This window comes from Phaenicophaeus curvirostris, chromosome 8, assembly GCF_032191515.1.
Source record: "Phaenicophaeus curvirostris isolate KB17595 chromosome 8, BPBGC_Pcur_1.0, whole genome shotgun sequence".
Taxonomy (NCBI): Eukaryota; Metazoa; Chordata; class Aves; order Cuculiformes; family Cuculidae; genus Phaenicophaeus; species Phaenicophaeus curvirostris.
In genome coordinates, this window is record NC_091399.1 from 21,425,086 (window position 1) to 21,446,681 (window position 21,596).

The 21,596-nt window shown below is 45.6% G+C and overlaps 2 protein-coding genes and 1 non-coding gene across 5 annotated transcripts; 1 reads left to right on the plus strand and 2 right to left on the minus strand.

Annotated features, from left to right (window-relative positions):
* Positions 1-595: 595 nt before the first annotated feature.
* DIPK1A (divergent protein kinase domain 1A) lies at positions 596-17,142 on the plus strand. 3 transcript variants are annotated; one of them, XR_011337895.1, is made up of 6 exons: positions 596-675; positions 8,324-8,458; positions 8,751-8,858; positions 9,593-9,769; positions 10,961-12,933; positions 16,566-17,142. XR_011337895.1 is itself a non-coding variant. In XM_069862757.1 (5 exons), the coding sequence occupies exons 1-5, from the start codon at positions 622-624 to the stop codon at positions 11,771-11,773; spliced, it is 1,287 nt and encodes a 428-aa protein (XP_069718858.1). In that variant the 5' UTR covers positions 596-621; the 3' UTR covers positions 11,774-13,552. The 3 variants fall into 3 exon arrangements, 2 of the variants coding, with proteins under 2 accessions (XP_069718858.1, XP_069718859.1); XM_069862757.1 differs by lacking the exon at positions 16,566-17,142 and having other exon boundaries at positions 10,961-13,552; XM_069862758.1 differs by lacking the exons at positions 596-675; positions 16,566-17,142 and adding an exon at positions 6,076-6,099 and having other exon boundaries at positions 10,961-13,552.
* On the minus strand, positions 14,533-21,352 carry RPL5 (ribosomal protein L5). The gene is made up of 8 exons (XM_069862760.1): positions 21,225-21,352; positions 20,798-20,867; positions 20,593-20,708; positions 19,096-19,230; positions 18,314-18,516; positions 17,142-17,319; positions 15,299-15,387; positions 14,533-14,695 (listed from the first exon to the last, which is right to left on the minus strand). The coding sequence occupies exons 1-8, from the start codon at positions 21,225-21,227 to the stop codon at positions 14,596-14,598; spliced, it is 894 nt and encodes a 297-aa protein (XP_069718861.1). The 5' UTR covers positions 21,228-21,352; the 3' UTR covers positions 14,533-14,595.
* LOC138723793 (small nucleolar RNA SNORD21) lies at positions 17,500-17,596 on the minus strand. Its single transcript, XR_011337920.1, has one exon. It is a non-coding gene; the product is annotated as a small nucleolar RNA SNORD21 (small nucleolar RNA).
* Positions 21,353-21,596: the final 244 nt, after the last annotated feature.

Below are 21,596 nucleotides of genomic sequence, written 5' to 3' on the forward strand. Positions count from 1 at the left end.
GGCCCTGCCCGGCCCTCCCGGAGCTCCTTCAGCGCCGGGGGCTGCTCCAGGGGCTCCCCAGTGACCGGATTGGCGGACAATAAGGGGAATATTGGAGGAACTGATGGTTTTTCAGGCTGTAGCACAGCTGTTTTTAATCCCCTGCCCAGCAAACGACAGGAGCCTGTTTGCAATCACTGAGACACGATGTTTACGACCCGCCTTTGTCATAAGCGCGGGAGCGAAACCGCCTCGAGGCGCCCGAGGGGCGGGGCCCAGGAGAGGCCGCGCCCAGTCCGACCCCGCCCGGGGGGCCGGGGGCGTGGCCGAGAGACCCTCCCAGCGCGCGGGGGCGGGGCAGGAGCAGGAGAGACCCCGCCCGCAGGCGGAGACGCAGGACGGCGACAAGCCACGCCCGCTGCAAGGGGCGCGGTCAGAAGGGACCACGCCTACCGGGGACGAGGAGCTGATAGGTCGCGCCCGCGTGCGGGGCGGGGCCGGCTGGGGCTCCTCCCTCAGGGGGCGCTGAGCGCCCCCCTCCCGGCTGTGGTGGCGCCGGGGCCGCTCGCCTCTGACAGCCCAGGTGCCCGCGGAGCCTGCGGCAGCGCGGCCGCCGCCCGCCCGCGGGGATGCGCGGCTGCCATGGCGCGGCGGCTGCTCGCGGGGGCCTGGCTGAGGAAGCCGCACCGCGCGCAGGTAGGGCCGGTAGGGCCGGGCGGCGCCGCTCCCGCCGCCCAGCAGCGCCCAGCGGGCTCACCGAGCACCCCCCGCCTTCCCTCCCTTCTCCCTCCTTTCCAGCCCCGGCCCCCCCCGCCTTCCCTCCCTTCTCCCTCCTTTCCAGCCCCGGGCCCCCCCCGCCTTCCCTCCCTTCTCCCCCTCGCCGCCGCTCGGATGACAGACCCGGGCCGGCTTTAGCAGTCTCGTTTCTCGCCTCTCTCAGAAGAATTACCGCCGGGCGCTTTCCCCTCGCTGCCGGCCGGTCGCTCCGGGGCAGTCGGTGTGTTCACCCGTGCGGCCCCGGCGCTGTCCTCCCCCCGGCCGAGGGGCCGCTCCGGCTGGAGGCGCAGGGGGTGGCGGTGAAGTTCTGCTGAGGAGTGTCAGTCAGTTGTGACCCTGGGGTACATCGAGAGTTACTCTCTGAGCTTCCTTTTTTACCTGTTGCGTTGTATTTTAATTGTTTCATAACTAAAATGTTATACTTGTTGAATTGATAGGACAAATATCACGTTTGCGTTTCTTGTATTTGCTACTTACGTGTTCGTCATCTGTTGTCTTAAATGCTTTGTGATCTTCGGACTGAACAGTATAAACATCATCCTGATGTGTTGTAAAGACTCAAATGTTTTATTTCCTCCTTACCTGGAACTTTTTCAATCCTCTCTTTTTGGAGGTACTTGAAGTGGGCTGCGACATTTGAGGAGAAGCGTACAGACACGGGTGGTGTTTGCGTTATGGCTTGTCTCTGCAAATCTGGGGTCAGAGGGGCTTGAATTTTAGACCAGCAAAGATTTCTTTTGATCTGCTTAGTGAAGGAGCCACTCGTACAACATTTGGATTCCTGCAGAAAAAGCCTCTGATATAAATACAAATTAACTCATAATCTGTGTTCTGCCTTTCAAATTGGGATTCTCCAAATTGTTTGCCTCTTGTGCCTTAGTAAGTCTCTACATGGTGATGCCTGATAACATTTTCTCCATTCTTCTTCTCTATGTTTACTTTAAGGCCTTTCAAGCAAAATAAGTTATTTTAAAATCTGTTGAGAATCAGGAGTACAGCGAGATAATTTATTAGAAAAGCCAGAGAAGTTAAGTATTTGTTTCTATTGTAGATTAATAAAGTGTTTCTCGCTGTACTTTCTTGTACAGGAAGCTGCATTTGAATATTCTACTGATTTATTTTAGGAGAGCTCACAGTGTCTTCCTGAACATCAATATATTTTTCTGTGTTAGGCAGTGAGTGTGTGTTTATCTGATGTATCCATGGAATGGCAGCACACTATCAATATATTGGCTTTTCTTGTCACTGCGTGTTACTGTTGGTGGAAGACAAATGTAGGCATGGTTTAACTGTACTAGTTGCTGAGTGCTTTATTGAGATTTTTCCCCAAATAAGCCATTGCTCTCTAAGTAAGTGCTGAGCTTTAACTCCCTGAGAGGTAGCTATGAGTGAGATGGAGATTTGTGAAGTACTGCCATGCAGTTTCCAGTAGCACACCAGGGAAGGTGGAATATCGGGTTCTGTGAGTCAGAACTCCTGGCTTTCCTGCTGTGAGAGGAACAGGATGATGCAGTTTGTTTGCAACTGATACTCTATGGCGAATGTTCTGTTAATGATGTGCTTTAGGGGTTATGCAGAATGCTCTACCCATAAATAATCAGCTGATGATCTTTCTGGCTCAGAGGATGGGCTGCCGAGTGTTAGCTCACGTAAAAGGCGCAGGGTGGACTCTTGGACACCTTACTTCAGCCCAGCCCCCTCGTGGTTAGGGACCCACAGAGACACTGTTACAGGTCTGTCACAAAACAGGACCTCTGAAATACGCAACTTTCCCCTTGCTTTGGTCGCAAAACATGTAGTAGTAGTAAAACAAATAAAACAACAAAAAGCCTATCAAGCCTGCTGAACTTTTAAAGGCAACTAAATACCACACACACAATGCTAATTATATTTATAGGATCTTGCAGTTGAATAACACTGTTGGGAATCGATTGATTTTTTTTTTTTATTATTTATTTTAATTTTGTTTTAGGAGGAGAGGGTAGTGTCCCAGATCTGGGAGACATTGTCCTGAAGGTCTTTCCGATAGCTGTAATTAGCAGTTGTGTCCTGAGGCTGAGGGCGAACCGGTAGGATCACCTGTGGCCATAATCGCATAAAGAACATTTGCATGCTTGGGGGCTGCTGACTTGTAGAGACCGAGTGTACAGACTCTGTAGAAATGTCCCATGGACTCAAGTAACATACAAGAGACTGTCTGTTAAGGGCCAAAGAATGAACATGTTTTAAAGCCCTACAGAACAGAAATTTCCTATATCGTTGCTTTTAGCTACGATTTTAATCCTCCTTTTCTTGTTTTCTTTAACCTTTTAAGGAATAATGTCCTGTTTTCCATCTTGGTCACTATCTTATTTTATTTCAAAAGATACCTCCAACAGCATTGATTCAGTTCGACTTGGGATGCAGGTAGTTCAAGGAACTGGGGTAGTCATAGGTGTGCACGGACTGCTCTGAAAGGTGTTAGTGTGTCCAGTACATGGCATCCAAGACAGCGTGTGCTAATACTCTCAGACGTCATGTCAGCTTACCTGAAGTGCACGCTGTGATGCATAAAACAACCATAACAGAGAACAAAGCAAGATTTCTAGCATGATTGGCCTACAGTTTTTTTTCTTATCTGTTCTTTTTTATTGCTGGTATCTAAAACAAATGGAGCGAACAACTCGGATCTCAAGAAGATAAGTTCACTGTGGCAATGTGGAATACTTTGCAGAATTAAGCTCTCTGTGCTATTAAACAAAGAATCGCTTTCATACTTTAAATCATAAAACTGTTTTAAATGAAAAGTATACCTATCAAAAACTGGCAAACTGTATGGCGTTTTGATCTGCTACTCTCCATGTGCTTTGGAGTGCATCCAGGCTGGAGTTTTGCCAGAAGTGGTTTTCCAGTTCTGTCCTAGGGAATGAATGTCTCATTATTATTCAATGCACATGACTTAGTAGAAGATACCAGTGATGGAAGAAGTCGACTCTGTAATATGTGTTTAAGCAATACAAGCACTTTCCTTCATTCTGTGTTCCCTTGGTCACATTTGAAACTCTTGATGGAGAAGTGGAATAGAAAGGAAAAATTATGTTTCGTGTTTTGGAGCACTTTCTTCCTTTTTTGATAATTTTGGAACTCTCAGTCCTTCTGTCGCCCTGATTGTGTTATTAATAGCTTCGTGGCAGTTTGTCACAATTCCAGATGAAGTCTGTCTGTATGTACTTCTCCCTAGCTTACACCTGGGGCTTCTTGCTTAGAGGTGTGTTCAGATGCTCTGCAGACGGTATGTGCAGAGTCTGCTGCGTGCAGCGCAACACAACCCAGCCAGGCTCAGCAAACCCCTGTCCCTGCTGCATTAATACCACATGTGCACATCAGCTCAACGCTTCTGAGATGGACTAAGTGTGTCTACACTCATGGACTGGTTCTGGGGAGGAAATGGAAACCTTACAGAGGGGAAGAAGTCAAATGATAATTGAGCCTTTGTGGTAAGGAATAAGGTTAAGTCCTTATTAGAAAAATAATTCCCTTTGAATCAAAGAGAATGGAAATTCATGGCCTCCTGTAAAGAGTTGTGTGCTTTCGTCTGTGCTCTGAACTGGCAGGGTGTTAAGTCTCTTGCAAGTTAAAAGCTGCGTGGCTTTATTGGCACAGTACTGAGCCCAGAGCCTCTGCCAAGTGTGTGACATAGTCAGATGGCATTTGGGGGAGGATTTTCTGTCCCAAACACATTCTTTTTCTGCCTGAGGAGGAGGACAAATTTGGAAAACCCCATATATACCATATTCTCTTCTGTAGGATGAGTATGGTCGATGCTCAGCAGTGGTGTTCAGGCCTGCAGACCACTGCTGGGCTCTGTGACTGTACATAGCGGTACGTTTCATACAAATCGCATTAAATAGCACTTTCGTTTAAAGTTCAGTGTTGTAAGGGTGCATGGAAGGAGTCACTCTGGTGAATGAAGAGGATTGTTGCCCCAGAAGTTTTGGTTCCCAAGCAGTTTTTACACGTGAAACTGCTTTGCCTAGAATTGGCAGTTTGTTAGTAGCTTTGTGTGCTGTAGTATTTATGTTATACAATACTAGGGTTATTAGAAATAGTGTTTGAAAAAAAAAAAAGACAACAACCACACAACAAAACCTGTCTCTACAGGGAATCACTGTGTCTTATCTTTCAAATAGATGAAAGATATTTATTAGCTCTTATTTGCTGTAATACCTGATTCATAGCAGCTTCCTCTTATGTGAGTAAATATTGAAGAAAGTTAATTTATTAGAATTTTCTTTAATCTTATTAATAGAAGACATTTTGTAGAGAAGAGTCTTGTGACAGGTTTAGGAAGAGCATTGTCAGCATTGTCTGTAGAAATGAGGATGTGATAGAATCATTTTTTAATTCTCCCCATAGGTGTTCTTCAATACTTTATTAAGAACTGGGTAATTAAATGGGTATGAAAGGTTCACTCCTAAAAACAAAAATCGAATTGAAAAAAAACCAATACTCTTTTTAATCTTTCCTGTTCAAACTCTGCCCCCGGCATCCTGTTCTCTGTGGACTTACTTTCCAGACTGACTGCATCTGTGGAACAATAATCCTTCATATATTTGCATTTGGTGTCTGTAAATGACATTTGTGTCCTTCTGATAGTTGGTTGTTCATAACTATCTGCAACCCATATTTTTTTAAACCTTTATGAGCTTCTGTCTCACACAGATGTTGCTTGAATCACTGAAAGCTGCTTGCCACTGTGTTTGGTATCCTTTCTTGCTTGTGGATAGAATTTCACATTATAAAAGAAGTTCTTATGTTACTGTGAATCTCTGTGAGTGCGTGTGATGGAGTCAGAGCTCCAGATTTGGAATCTGTGAACCGGAAAGCCCTGTAAGACGTGCTGGTGTGCTGAAGTGAACGTGCACAGAAACTCTCTGCTGATGCATTTTTTTGTCATGGACTGTTTCTGTGTGTGCTGCTGGGTATGAAAATGTGGAATATGTTTCAAATTGTGGTAGTTTTGGGCAAATCATACTTCTCTTTGGAGAAAGAAACCTAAAAATTGCATTTAAGAGAAAGCACTTGAAAGTAGGCTTGGTGCTTATCAGAAGAAAGGAGGTGTCTTGTGATAGCTTCTGCCTTGATTTGATTCCTTTGTTTTGGGGCAATATCCATTTTAGAGCACAGAAAAATATTTCCTGTTGTGTTCCTTGTCTCCAAATGAGGATAATAAAAGATATTCTTGGAATGCTCTGTAGAGTGCAATATGGGGTGAACTGGGATTCCGATCATACGAGCAGACCCCCTGTTCCCTGCCCCAGAGGAGCTGAGTGGATCTGACACCCAACCTTCATCAGCATGGTTGTAAGTATTGGTGTTCATGCATGTGTTCCTTTGGCACAGCATTCTAGTGTTGTGGAGATGTGAGTCAAGTTCTTTTCTATGGCAAAACCAGATTTTCTCAATGTGGTTTGTTCATAGAGAGATTGCTGTTTGCTCAGTTGACTGGTAGTAAATCCTGACAAGAAGATGGACACAAACTAATGAACATGCCTTTGTTGCATAGTTATCAATAATTTAATACAGTCTGATTCTATCAAAACACTATGCTTTAATTACAAATAGCTTCTGTACCTCTCTTCAGATGCTGCTCTATCTTGCTGTGCCTGCAGAGGCAGTGGAGGTCAGTCTTAGACACTCTATCCAGTTACAGAAATGTTTGGCCACAGTAAAAATAGAGGCATGACTCACCTAGTTAGATAATTTCAGGAACTGTACTACAGAGCACTCACTGGTGTTACTACTATGTTGAAACTAGCAACAAAACCTAAACTGTGGATTATGAAACTACAAGTTTTTAGGTATAAAAAAATGGAAATAAACAAATTGTTGCAGAAGACACTGAACCTGCATGGTTATAGTAGTTCTTACCTGTGAGTGCTTGTAACCGTTATGTATTATCTGTCCTTCAACCACAAGGAAGTAAGAACAGAGCAAATAAAAAGCACACTGTGTTCTCTGAATGGTCCAAGAACAACCTGGCTGAACGCTCACAACTGATCCAGATCAGGCGATCCCCCCAGTCCTGTGCCTTAAATGTTTGTGATTTACTGGTTTCTCCTCGTGGTTCAGAACCGTGTTTTGTGAGACCTCTGCTGGAGGGCTGCTTCAGGGCTTCCTGGGACAGAGCTGTGGTTTGGCTTTGGTTTGTTTTGTGTGTTGTGGGTGTATGAGCTATGCTGTGCAAAAAAAGTCCACCTGCCCTGCTTGCAGCTTTCCTTTGAGTTTTGGAGTGAGAACAGGGGGAGAGATGCTCTCCTGGTGCTTCGCCGTACTGCTTCTTCCAGCTTCCCGGAGCTGTGAAGAGGTGCTAATAATGAGCACGTCTTGTACATGGGCAGTAGTTCAGGACAAGGATGCTGAACTAGGAAAGTTGTGCTGGAGGAACTGAAGAGGCGGATGTGGCACTGAGCGATGCTAGATGCTGTTACTGGAGAGTTGAAGACAGAGGAGGAAGACTGGAATTGAGGCTGGTGTGCAGGATTGGCTGGAAACAAACTGGGAGAAAATGAACAGCAAATAAGGTGTGGTTTGAGAGGGGACATGAGGACTGGCTGAATGGGGAGCCGGAGATGGGGACTGGAAAGAAAAAAATCTAGTAAGTGAAAGTGTGGTCTGGAAGAAAGAACAGATGAGGCTGAGTCCCCCTGAGCAAAGATTTCAGTTCTCTTCTGTGTGTAGTGGTGCTGGGAGAGTATTTCTGAGCACACTGGTAAGGTATCGGTTCTCACTGATTGCTGGTTCGCGTGTGGAATGACTCCTACTGCGTTTCATTGGTCTGTTCAGATAGCGTGGTTTGCAAGAAGGTTTGTGATTCTTCAAGTTCTAACCATGTTGGGGTGGTATTTTGTCTTTTTTTTTAAGTTAGAAAGTGGCACTCAAAGTCTTTTATAAATACTTCTTTCCTCTGTCCTTAGTGAAAACTGTAAATGTGAGGCCATGGAAGTAACAGGGAAGTATTGCATCTGGTTGTGGGGAAGACCTCTGGAGGTGAGGCCAGTGCAGAGGAATTTTACTTGCATCATTAAATGGTGTCGTTTCAAGGGAAGAGTGGGAGACTGCAGCACATGGAACCTGTCCCCTCTACCCTCCCTGCTCATTGTTTATCTATCTTGCATATTTATGCGTTAACAGAGATTAGTTTTTGACCAGGTTCCTGGTCTGTGGGATCTGGTTTACCACGAGTGGAACCTAACTAACTGCTCTCAGAGAAAAATGCAAGTAGTTCAGCTCTGGCAGCTGAGGATTTTGATGAGATTGGTTCTTGCAGCCTGGCTTGCCCTGTTGAGGGTCTGTCACCTTTTATTTTATTTATTTATTTATGTCTGACTTTTCCTCCCACCTGTGTGAGTCGAACTGACCTCACCTGTCACTCACTGAAGGACATGGCTGTTCTGTGTAATGCAGTCTGCTTATTCTCTCCCTGTGGAAGTCCAGTTCTCAAAGGTGAAGCAGTGAATCATGTTTGCTCCCATCATTCTGAGTACTGCTGAATGAATTACAGATTTCTGTGTTCTGTGCCCTCCAGATACGTCTGTCATACATGCGGATGAAGTACCTCTTCGTCTCATGGCTGGTGGTGTTCATTGGCAGCTGGGTCGTGTATGTTCAGTACTCCACCTACACAGAGCTGTGCAGAGGGCATGACTGCAGGAAAATCATAGTAAGTGTGTGAAGCGTGGCTTTCTTCTGTGTTTGTCCTGACTAATTCCATAGCCAGTTTAGTTAGTGCCACATTTAAATAATAACAATTTTAATATTCCATTGTGTTGAAGTATGGTTACATCTTCAATTGCAGGTAAACCCAGTAAAGTTTCTTAACGTTGTTTTGGAATGGGGTTATCAACATTGTTTTTTTCTGATTTTTTGTTCAAAAGTCAGGTGTTGGGGGAGATGCAGTTGCTGCTTCCATTCTTGGGCAATCTGTTAACTGTTTTTTTCCCTGTTTGTTTCAGTGTGATAAATACAGGACTGGAGTTATTGACGGGTCAGCGTGTAGCAGTCTTTGTGCTAAAGAAACACTGTATTTTGGAAAATGTTTGTCAACCAAGCCCAATAACCAGGTAAGGCTTTACTCATCCAGCCAGGTTTTTTTATTTCCTACGAAGTTGCCATTCTGTAGAATGTCAGGCAAACCTTAGTGCCAGCAAGCTGTGGCTGCGTGATACAGATTAATTTTATTTGCTGTGACATGCAGAGCATGTTTCAGTGTATATATATGTAATATACCTACACAGAGAGAACATATAGGTATATAATATATTAATAATAATCTATTACATACAACATGTACCTATATATAATTTTTAGATGCTATTATATATTATTCCTCTATGTAGAAGAGTATATATATATTTTATAATATATATATTTTATAATATATATATATTATAAGTACCGGATCCTCCCATGTTTTGACAGAACACCTCTAATTTGTACAGCTTGCAACTTCTCTGCTGTCCTGCCTCCTATGTAGAAGCAGCCTATCCCAACATGTTGCTCAGCGACGTGGTTTAGTGGCAGATAGGAATGGTTGGACTTGATCTAAGAAGTCTTTCCAACTTAATGTTGATGATGCTGATATACCGTTTATCGAGCTGTCTTTGCATTCTGACAGAGCAGTGCCCTCAGCAGCATGCTGTATTTGCAGTCACCATTGTCTGAGTGTGTTCACAGGACCCAATTTTCTCATCTGTGTGGCTCTCTGACTATTGAAGTAGTAGTTGAAGCACAGGTGAGCTTTAGAAGATGGACTTCTACAGTGGTTTTTGGCTTCTTTTCTTCTTTCCCCGCATAGTTATACTTAGGAATCTGGGGAAATCTGCAAGGTGTTATAAAATGCCAGATGGAAGAAGCTGCTCAACTTGATTTTGGTACTGACCCAGAGCCAAGGAAGGAAATAGTCCTGTTTGATAAACCAACAAGGGGAACCACTGTTGAAAAATTCAAAGAAATGGTATATGGTCTTTTTAAGGTAAGTACATGCCCAGTTATTCTGACAGAAGGGGTCATGTCCTGCAGCTGGAGAGAGCACCCTGTTGTATGAGCCTTGTTCAAGTGCATGTTTAAAAAATAATCTACACAGAAATAGTTTTACTTAGGGGTGCTTATTGTGAAGTTTGAAGTAATGATCAGGTTTTTTCCTTCCTTTTTAATGGATGCTGGTATGCATCTTGCATGTCTGCAGCTCTCACTTCTACTTCTATAAAACATTTGGTAAATATATATATTTTGCTACTTTTGGAGTTATAACAAAGTACAAAGACTGAAGCACAGTTTGAAAGGCTGTTCCTGCTCGGGAAGAGTCATTGTATTGAACAGCAGGGATCTCTCTAACCAGAGTGACCAGCGATGCTTCTTCCAGGGCTTTCTGGGGCAGATTTCTGTTGCCTTAATGCTACCTCAGAACTTACAGAATGTAGAGTCAGCACTTTGGTGCTGCATCAACACTGATTTTGGATTCTCTCACTATGTCCTAGTTCCTGTCTCCAGTGAAGGAGGTGCTGTCGCTGCAGCTGAGTGAGCACACATGTACACACACATGTAACAGAATTACACAGAGCTGTCCTGCATTACAGTGGCTTTCTCTCTCAGTCTGGGTGTGCAGTAGGCAGTTTGGAGTTGCTGTTAGGATAGGTTGGAAAAAGGTTATCTGACTTTCTGTGTGCACTGTTCACAGTTGAAAATGCAATAGTTCCAACTCCAGCAGTGGCACATTTCTCAGTATTGAGGTACTGGGAGTGGTTGTATCAAATAACAACATCTATCACTTCCGTACCCTTATTGTATGAGACTCAGTGTGTCTCGGCACTTTGTATAGTCGGCCAAAGTGTAGGTCAAATAACAATTTCTCTATACCTGTAAGGTTTAATCAGCTGAAAACTCTAAAGGCTGATCTGACAAAGAACGATGTTTGAATCTCAATGTTTGCATTGTGAAACGCAAAGAACACTGGTATTCAGAAGACTATGTTCTTGGTGCCTTTGAAAACAGAACAGAAAGGAAGCTCCTCAGGCACCTGGTAGCAAGTCCTGTACCATCTACAGCCGATGGAAACTAGAATTCAGCACGCTGTCCATAGGAGGAGCGTAACGAGGTGGAATGACAAGTGGATTGGTGGCGGTTCATGAAATTGTTCTTAATCTCTTTCATTTGTTGCTTTTAGGCCAAATTGGGTGAACAAGGAAATCTTTCAGAACTGGTTAATCTCATCCTCTCTTTTGCTGATGGAAACAAAGACGGCAGAGTTTCTTTGCCAGAGGCGAAATCCGCTTGGGCACTTCTGCAGCTGGATGAGTTTCTGTTAATGGTGATTCTGCAGGATAAGGAACATACTCCCAAGCTGATGGGGTTTTGTGGGGATCTCTACATTACTGAAAGAGTTGAATATACCTCTCTCTATGGAATCAGCCTTCCATGGATTATAGAACTCCTTATTCCCTCTGGCTTCAGAAGAAGCATGGACCAATGGTTTACTCCATCATGGCCCAGAAAGGCAAAAATAGCCATAGGGCTTTTAGAATTTGTAGAAGATATTTTCCATGGACCTTATGGAAACTTTCTCATGTGTGATACAAGAGCCAAAAACTTGGGATATAATGATAAATATGATTTGAAAATGATGGACATGAGGAGAGTTGTGCCAGAAATGACTTTGAAGGAAATAATTAAAGACCGTCCATGTGAATCAGACATGGACTGTGTATACGGCATGGACTGCAGAACTCTCTGTGATCGAGGCAGAATGAGATGCACCACAGAGGTGATTCAGCCAAATCTGGCAAAAGCCTGCCAGCTGCTTAAGGACTACCTGCTCCGTGGTGCCCCTCCTGATGTCCACGAGGAACTAGAAAAACAACTGTACTTGTGCATTGCCCTGAAAGTCACAGCACACCAGATGGAAATGGAGCATTCCTTAATACTCAATAATTTAAAAACTCTGCTGTGGAAGAAAATTTCCCACACGAATGATTCGTAGCTTCTCCACCAGCAAAAGAGAACACTGATGCCTGCCACTGGAGGTGGCCTTACGTGTTTGGTAAAAACGATCTGCGGTGTTTTTTAATGATGTTTCCTTACTCAGATCTCATGAATGGCTCTTCAGCTCTTGCCCGTCAGTCAATGCCCCGTAACAGGGCTTCTCCAAGAACGAAAGTGCCATGGAATGATGGAGCAGAGGCCAGAGCGCCTCTGGTGCTCCAGTGCTGTGTTACGGAAACAAGAACCCTGCATGCTCGGCTGTTCTGTGCTCTTTGTCAGGTCGCGAACAGGATGGAAGTGTTCATTGTGCCATGACATCAACTGCGGAACATCTTAGTTCTGTGGAAATCATCTCTCACTTGTGAAACACCTGTAAGAGATTTGTATCCTAAGGAGTTTCGAGGAACAACCACTACTGCAAGTAATGCATCTGAGTCCCTGCTGCTGTTGAGAACAAGCTGAACAGTGAGACTGAAGTTTACCAACACCTTGGCATTGCAGAATTTGCACATTAATGATTTTTAAACTGTGGAAAATCAAAATTTTATCTTAGAACTGACAGGTTGTAATACAAGACTTAAATCAGATTCTGTTTACACCTTGTTACCTCATGCTTACATCTCAAATGTTTAAGTAGTTCAACACTTTTTAATTAAGCCCTTGTACCACGAACCATGCTAGGAACCAAGAATTTTATAATGTTATTTCCTAAAATCATGAATACAATCTAGCAGCAATGTCAGCATCCATTTCAAAAACTGTAGGTTATTGTAATTCAGTTGAAACCTTTACCCAAATTAAACTGTAGCAAATACTGGGAAGCAAGAAGTTTGTGGACTCAACAATTATAGAAGAGCTGAAGTGAATTTTTAAAACTAATTAAAATTTAAAATCAACATAAGGTCTTGATATTTGAAAAAGGAACCTTGCGTAGTGTAGGAATCTGCTTTGATGTGTGCAGCAAGAAACTGTTGTGGGCAGGGCCTTGACTCTCCATATTTTGTTACAGGCGCATACTGAAACCCTCTCACACCATTGCAGGAAGGATGTAAGCGGGAGCCAGCCCTGAACAGATTGTTCAGCATTGTGAAATATTGCTTAAATGGGAGCCCATGAGATAGTAACGGTGGGGATGAGGTGCAACAGAAGCGTGGTGTAGTGAGTTACTCTTCTTTTTTTCTGGTAGCATCTGTGGGTCATTGTTAAGTCTTAAGTCCTGAGAAAATGAACACCCTCTGATACCAGAACCCCATGTGGCATGGCCACTGTGCCACCTCTAACCTACATCCTCTCAGAGTTACATCTACAGTCACAGTTATGCAGAACCAGATGCCCATAAAACACCTGAATACTGTGATCAATACTTACCTGTTTAATTTACAAATGCTTTAGTTGTGAAGTAGTTCAATCTTTAGTGAGTTTAATGGCAGTCATCAGTATACTTCTAAATCCTGGGCCCTTAATTAATTTTCAGCATAGGTAAGGACAAGCTTTATTTACGTTTAAAAGGTTCTTAAATGATGTAGTTATCCTGTGTTAAATGCATTCCTTGAATGATGAAACTGAAGTACAAGACCAACACAAAGTTATTTCTCCATACCCCCCGTAATAGGGTGCAGCTCGGCTTGAGAGGGTAGCTTTTCAGTTTATGAATTAGTGTGCTAATGCCAATTATTGTCTCTAACCTGGCAATCTCCTCCAACAATGAGCTAATAAAGTGATTATGTTCTTAGTGGAAAAATCTCACTGCAATTGCTGCTAGGTTTTGGGCAGGGAAGATCACTGAATCCAAAACTGTCTTGGGCATTTTACACAACTGCAACACATGTTTAATAGTGCAGTTTTTTGAACAAAACCTTCAATTTTGTTGCTGTTGCAGTATGCTGGAGCTTTCCTTGGGGGAAAAAAAACATTTTGTTTACAATAAGTCACAGACCTCCTTTTCTCCGTCACTAGCAGCACTGACCCTCTGCCAGCATCTCACAGCAAAGCTTTCCTCCATGGAGCCTGCCTGACACGTGCTTTAACTGGGCAAGCAACCTCAGTGAAGGCCAAGGGGAAACCAATAGGAAGTTGCCTGTGAAAACGAGATGTAGGAGGAAATAAGGTCCAGGGGTGAGTCGAGGTCTCTGTAATGAAGCGTAGAAATGTAACTGAACAGTAATTCTCATCTACTCACCAAGTAACCCAAATACTCTGCATTAAGACAGTACCTGTCAGTGGCAGCCAAAGCTTGGAGCTGAGGGCATAGAAGCACTTACTTCAGTTACTGGAGGAAGGTGAAATGCTTCAATGAGACGTGGATCCCTCCATCAGCTACAGCGAGTGCTGCCATTCGTATTCCCAGAAGCCTGAGGCTGCCTGTGGGCAAAGGCTTTGGAACCTACTGTGGCTGCTTTTTTCTTTAAGTCACACAGACTCTCCTATCACACCAAGCTGGAACAAAGATGGGGAAAGACACATGGAGAGGTCTTTTTGAATTTTTAAAATCTCTGTGCAGTTTGAAGCAGCGAGGTTTTTTTATCCAGTCTTTGATACCACTCACACCAAAGTTAATCATGTTGATTTCCCTTTCTTAGAGGAATAATTCTCACACAGCAGCCTTGGTTTTGAAGTCTATTGCATCTCTCCTCCTTTGTGAGGGGAGTTCATACAGTGCTTTGAAGGAGAAAAACGCCCTTAAGGATACAGAATATCTGTATTGTAACAACTCTTCTGCATCTTTATAAGATAAATTAATAAGCCAGTCTGACACAGTTGCTTATTCGATAAATTTATTGCCACTTTTTCCAAAGCTTCATAGAAAATGTGGAAGTTGTCTTAACTATCGGCTGCGCGCTCCTGGGCCCTGAGGAAGCTAGCCTTCTTCTGAGCAACACGGTCTTTCTTCTGGGCGAGGGACATCTTGGGACAGTTCCACCTGCAATACAAACACAGCATAGGATACCTCCAAGGCAGGAAAGAGCAAAAAGGTGGTCAGGAAACCTACAGCGCACCAGGACTGTTCTAGAACACCTCACTTCTCCAACAGTTCCTTTGCTCACTGATTTACAGCTGTAGTCAAGGCACCACGAAAAGGCACAGTTTGACTGTAGCAGCCTAATTCTGCAAGAGGCAAGCTCAGCACTCTTGCTGAGACTCAAGTACAGACAGTATTGAGCCCAATGCAATAGCTGTGCCTAGATTTCTGTTCTCCTCGACCCCTGAAAAAACAGAATAGTTTGGTATTGGCACATTAGTCAGCTTGCCCTCACCTGAAAACACTAAGACCTGAAGAGACGACACTTCAGTTTCGGCTATTCCAGCCACAAGCCAAAATTATTTTACGTAGTTGAGAGCTCTTCAATGTTCGATTCCTATAGGTGAGGTTACCTCCTGACAGTTACACAGCAATGCTTGAATCTCAATCTGGTCTAAAACCCTTGTGAGTTTTCACACAACTGCAATGTGAATGACATGTTTTGAGGTAACTAAAACAGCTTCCATGGAGAAGTCATGTTCTTGTTAGAGGATGACAGCTTACCTCTTTTTCTTTACTTCTCTCTTGGGTTTCTTTTCATGGACTGGATTATCCCGTATAGCAGCATGGGCTTTCTTATACATTTCTTCCATCTTAAAAACAAAAAACAATGTTAAATTCTCCATAGTGGTCTGGCTGTAGGATCGTGTCACAAATCCAAGACACCCTTGGGCACTAGGGACCAGCTGCATCACAGCAGTTTGTAATTCTGTGTGGTTACCTTTAAAACACTTCCCTTGTAGAGAAGATGACAGCACAGTGTGCTGAAACACTCCTGCCATCACTGTGATATGATTTACATTTCCAAACTCACAACTTGGATAAAATGGAGAAAGTAACTTTATTCTTATTTTACAGTCAGGGAGGCAAGGCCACAGACTACTTAAAAATGGTAAAACTTTGCACCCTAAGAGCTGTTTCCTCCAAAGCCTACTCCCAGTGCCACGGCTTCCCCACATTTAAATTAAAAGGCAGGCTAGAAAGTTATTCTACTTCATGTTTACTTATCAAACTGTGATGAGACCTGCAATCTTGCCCCTTCTCAGACCCCACTGCAGCATGCGTTGCAGAGCTGCTCAGGCTCAGCCAGAGGGACAAGCAGCGACTGTGGTGAGAGCAGCCACAGATTAACAAGTCTGGCAAGAACTATGGCAGTCCCTGCATGCTTCCCGAAGACACAGGTCCTCACTGATACAATCATGCTGCTCTGTCCCAATGGCTCCATAACAACAATGGCTCCACGCTGGCACCAGTTTTAAGAACGCCTGTGTTCATGGTTAATTAAGACCACTAGACCCCAGCCATGAAAAACGTTCTAGATCTATGACAAGTAAGTTGTCTCACTGCTGACACAAGTCCTGGGCTCAATGCATTGCAGTACAAGCTACAAGTATTGCTTGTTCAGGTAAACAGATAAGGTGGGCATTTACAATACAACACGGTGAGACACTGGAACAGGTTGCCAAGGGAAGTTGTGGACGCCTCATCCCTGGAGGTGTTCCAAGGCGAGGGTGAATCGGTCCTTGGGCAGCCTGATCTACTGGGATGTCCCTGTTCATGAAAGTGGGGCTGGAACTAGATGGTGTTGAAGGTCCCTTCCAACCCTAACTACTCCGATTCCATGATTCTATGGTAAAGACTAAGTTACAAAACATTAGCAGTTAAATAAGTTTACACACCCCCCCCAAACTCCATAGCAATGGATAAAGAATAAATTTAAGTTTTCCGTAGCTTAAAACTGGGATGTAAGAATGTTTGTTTCATGCTTCAGGTGCACTAACTGGGGAAACCAAGCAAGAGCATCACAGGCAGCAAAAGAAGCCATCTGCAAGGAGTTTAACACTGCAAGAGTGAAAGCAGCACCTTGGTAATCTTACAGTGTTGTACAAATTCTGTGAAGCGTTAAGGAGTACTGAATGAAGATGCATCTCATGATGCTATGGAGTGCGATACCAGCTTCCACAACAGAGCCTGCTTGGGCTGTTCCGTATTTACCTCTGACATAGAACTGCCTCTCTGGTCACACAAATAATAACCCCCTCTGACACCGAGCACATCCTCACAGCTGCCAAAGCAACAGGCACTGGTGCAGGATTAGGAACGAGTCGGGAGCATGTACAGAAACCTCAGGTTAATTTCTGTGTCAGAAAAAGCCCTCACAGTGGTACCACTTAGAACACAGTCCTGCAGGCTTTGATTTAGAGACAGAATGTTCAGCTTCACAGCAGGAAAAAAGGTCTTGCAAGATCTACAATGTACTACGGAGCCCTTCAAGAAGGAACAAGTGTTTTCTTTGCATGGATAATACAACATGAATCATATTGTTTCACCCCCAGATAAACCTTACCCCATCAGGTGTTACGTTGTTCTTTATGTACTGGGAGAACTGTTTTTTGTAAGCATCTTCGTCCTCCTCCATCAGGTAGCGCATGTAATCTGCAACATTCTGGCCCATGATATGCTTGCGGTGAACCTCTGCGTTGAATTCCTTGCTTTCTGAGTCGTAACCAGGGAAGCGTTTGGTACTGTGGAACAGTGGTCACAGTCAAATACAGACACACTGCCAAGTGCTCTAACTCAGTGGAGAAGTTCCATCAGAATGACCGATAAATCAGATTCTCCTACAGATAACCGAGGGGTTGGACCCTCTAGTTAAAATTAAGAGATATAGAAAACTAAGAAATACAAGTTTAGAGTTCATCTCAGCTGCCATCAGTCCCGTCTTGAAACAGTGCAGTAACATCACACACACACCAAGGACCAACTACGGAGTGTTCAGTCACCGGGATGTCATCACATAGCAGCCGAGCCAGGAAAATGGGACCATCCGCCAGGAGGGAACAGGTCCACGTGGGAGAAGTTAGCGAAATAGAATCATAGAACCACTAGGTTGGAAAGGACCCACTGGATCATCGAGTCCAACCAATAACCACAACACAGCTCAGGTTTTCCCCCACTGCTGCGAGCTATCAGCTGTAACACCAGTGGTACACAGCACTGACAGAAACCTGGAGTCAGTCATTTGTAGCCTGCGACAGGAATTGTCAAAAGCCCATGTGGAAATCTGAAGTGCAGGTGGACTGCTCTGACCTGCTGCTGTACTGAGAACTGTAGCAAATGTCAGTGGCTTTGTACATGGTGTGTACAACAGTGGAACTGACGCATACACACCATTTGCGAGAGACTTCAACAGAGTCATAAAAGATATTGACTTAAGTGCATTCCATCACTTGATGATTTTAACTAAAAGCTACGAGATAGCTCTTTAGTTTCTAAAAATGTAATATCATCTCCTGATAGCTGCAAGATTCCCAGCAGCACCACTGGAATTGCACTTGTAGGTTAAAAAACAACAAGGAACTAATGAAAACCACCCCTGGTCCAGAACCCAGGCTTACAGCATCATTACCAGGTCAAGGCAGTGTTATTTCACATGAAGTGACAGTGTAAGTAGGCTGTCACACACAGCAGCAATCTCTGGTTAATACTAAAGGGATTCTTCCAAAGAGATGAGGTTACCTGTGTGGGATGGACAAACCGCCGTCCACTGCACCCTTCAGAGCACCAAAGACTTTGTTTCCAGTGGTGGTTCTGGCAAGGCCGGCATCCAGATAGCACGTGAAAGCGCCAGGCTTTCCATCCACGCTTTCCACATTGTATTCATCACCAGTCACTTCCACTTGGCCTTCGTAGATTTTATCAAGGCCAAATTTATTCAGAAGCTGTGAGGAAGGTGGGGGGGGGAAATCTTTCAATTTACTGACAAAATGAAGCATCACCACTGCTTTAAAACACAGATTTGCAGTAGAATCATGTTTCTAACCCATTTCCTTACAAAAATTATGCACCCCATACTAATAACAAAGCTTTACCCTCCACCACAGTAAGCGTGTCTGCTAAATTCCAGCCCTTTGTTCCAACAGGTACACAGGTAACTTCAGACTTGTTCAGGAGCTCGAATGAAGAGCGGATGGATGCTGTTACACGTTTCCTAACTCTTAGAGGTACATTTCTCACATTTTTATCCTGATTCCCTTCCTCCACCAACTCAAGTTCTAAGACTTCAACATGGGCTGCTGGCGCTGAAACCACACACCGTCACACTCCTCACTGGGATCTGACAGCCCCAGGAGGCCGTCAGATCTACAAGGTGAGGAGCAGGGAGCAGAAGTGAATCTCTAGAGCAGCCCACAGAGTCAGGAATCCATACTAACACACCACTTAAGGATGCGTGCTTTCCCTTTGGTAAGGAAATCCAAAAAGCCGAGCAGCGATCCCCAGGCAATCCTGCAGGTACCTACCCTGCGTGCCAGCAGCAGGCCCGTGCAGTACGCTGCTGCGTAGTTGGTCAGGCCAACCTTCACCCCGTACTTTGGCAGCTCGTGGGCATAAGCAGCACAGACAATCATGTCGCCTTCGATTCTGGCATAGGCGATCTGACAACAAAACAAGCGTTAGTGTTACCACAGTAACTCTGGGCCCAATTCAGAGTGTTTCTGTGACACCTACTGTAACCGACAGGAATTCTGTATAGAAATGTCTAAATTGCCAACCTTTGCATGCAAGATTTATTTTTTTTTTAAAGGCATCATCAACTTCTCAAGTACAGACACTAAGAATTCCAGCCTGCATCAGCCCAGAGAAAGTGCATGTCAGCAACAGCTTTTATTTACCTCTCCTCACACATCAAAGGGCCAGGAAACTGCCTACAAAAGCAATCTTTAAAAGAATCCACAATTACAGATGTGGATGCATTCCATGCCACTTTCTCTATGTAGCTCTCAAATAACACAGTACATAACGCACCTCAAAAACAGGCAAAACCACCTGGCACAGAGTCTGCGCTAACCTGTTATGGGCTTTACAAATGATGTTATCAACAGGTCTGAGACTTTCACACTTGGGGGTCTCCTGTGAGACGGCAGTATCAGGTATGTTTCTGCTGCTCCTTTCACATGCAGACCCTTCTCCCTTTGACTCCCACGCCTCCCTCCTACATCCAAAACCTGTCCCTCTTTGCAGGATCCCTACACACATGAAAGGCACGATCAATGAGGTGTAAGAAGCTGCCACCACTGATTTTTGTTGATTGACAAAGATAAAATATTCTCGTCAGGTCAGTTTCATCTAAACTGACTGCAAAACCAGCACTGTCCCTGCTCTCAACTGATAATCATTCTATGAAGAAATGCCAGTTAAAAACTCCTCTATTTTTTTTTTGAGCTTAGCAACATGTATTTTTGATAGAACAAATATGCCTAATTCTTTAACCTCCAAAGTTCATCAAAACATTCTGAACATGAAATAAGATAGCAACCCACAGGAGGGGACTGTGTATGATGCAACACAACTGCACATTTAATAAGCTTGAAGAAGTGCCTGCTGTTCCTGCTTACCACTCTCCTTCAGGAAAGCCGCTGGGCCACACATCACAGAAGAGAGAGCACCTTTGGGTGCTGACAGGTCACGTAGGCAGCTCTGCTGCCCTCAGGCAACGAGGCTCTGCTCAGAACACTTCAAAAGGCAACCGATAAAAAACCAGAGGAGCCTTCCTCTCCCTAAAACCTTCCATTTTGTCAGCGCCACTAGATCAGTGCAATCTCGAATCACAAGTAACCTTGCCGAAGAGCTCTGACACTGGTAACACCTATTGTCCATCTGGCTCATTGCTGAGGCCGAGTTGGCGTTACCGGCTGCTCTCCCCTGCGAGGCTCCTACAACACAGTGTGGCCTCGGCCACTGCCCTGCTCTGTCCTGCTCTGGGAAGGCCGGAGGGGAAGGAGAGCTCCAGACCTCACCTGGCAAATGATGTCCCTGTTGGTAACACGCACAATCATCCGGTACTTGGGTGTGTTGTACTTGTTTTTATCTTGGATTACCAAACGCTTGCGAGCATAGTAATCTGTTTTTCCCTCTGAAAAACAAGTGAAAAACGTCTGTGAAGAAGAGCAGAAGCATTCGCCCACAGCATTCAACTGCGCGACAGAGGCCCCTCAGCAGTACCTCTCCTTCTCCTGAACTTCACTTGGTACCTCTTGAAGTAGGCCTTGTTCTTGACAACTTTCACGAACCCCTGCAGCGAGAAGCAGGACGGGGGTCACCGCCCGGGCCCTGCGGGACCCGGCACGGACGGAGCGGCCTTTACCGGGATAAAAACCAAATACGGGCTGCGCGCCCCTCCCCGGCCCCGCACAGCGCCGGGACAAGGGCCCCGCGCCGCCCCGGCCCCCGGTCCCCCCCGCCGCCCTCCCCCGGTCCCCCCCGCGCCGGTGCCACCCCGCCCGCCGCCCATGGCCGCCGCGGCCACGCCGCAGCCGGGCCCGGCCCGCGGCAATCGGGCTCCATCCGCGCCGGCCGAGCCTCGCGGCGGCCGCGGCGCCCCGGGCAGGGTCCGTCCCGGGCGGGGGGGTCCCGCGGGGCCCGCACCGACCATCGTGCCAGGCTCTGTCCGGTCTCCGCCGAGGCCGGGGCCCGCTCCGCACAACGGCCGCCTCCGCAGCTGGGGCGAAAAGGCCGCGCCCCCCGCGCAGCCGCGACTCCCGCCCCGCGCGCGACAGCGCCCCCTGCCGGCCGGCGGACCCCGCGCATCGCACCGCCCCGCGACAGCGCCCCCTGCCGGCCGGCGGACCCGGCGCATTGCACCGCCCCGCCCGACAGCGCCCCCTGCCGGCCGGCGGACCCCGCCCCGCGCCCTGGCGGCCTTCAGGTGCTGGAAGGTCGCTATCAGGTCTACTCGGAGCCTTCTCCAGGCTGAACAACCCCAACTCTCTCAGCCTGGCCTCGTACGGGAGGTTCTCCAGCC

Coding starts and splice junctions, on each gene's coding strand:
- RPL5 (XM_069862760.1), bottom strand. Junction 18,517..19,095: donor GCCTGCTGCTGGCACGCAGG/GTAGGTACCTGC, acceptor CCTTCCTCACAG/CTTCTGAATAAATTTGGCCT. Junction 17,320..18,313: donor GGTTTGTCCATCCCACACAG/GTAACCTCATCT, acceptor ACTGTTCCACAG/TACCAAACGCTTCCCTGGTT.
- DIPK1A (XM_069862757.1), top strand. CDS start 622: ATGGCGCGGCGGCTGCTCGCGGGGGCCTGGCTGAGGAAGCCGCACCGC. Junction 676..8,323: donor GGAAGCCGCACCGCGCGCAG/GTAGGGCCGGTA, acceptor TGTGCCCTCCAG/ATACGTCTGTCATACATGCG. Junction 9,770..10,960: donor TGGTATATGGTCTTTTTAAG/GTAAGTACATGC, acceptor TGTTGCTTTTAG/GCCAAATTGGGTGAACAAGG.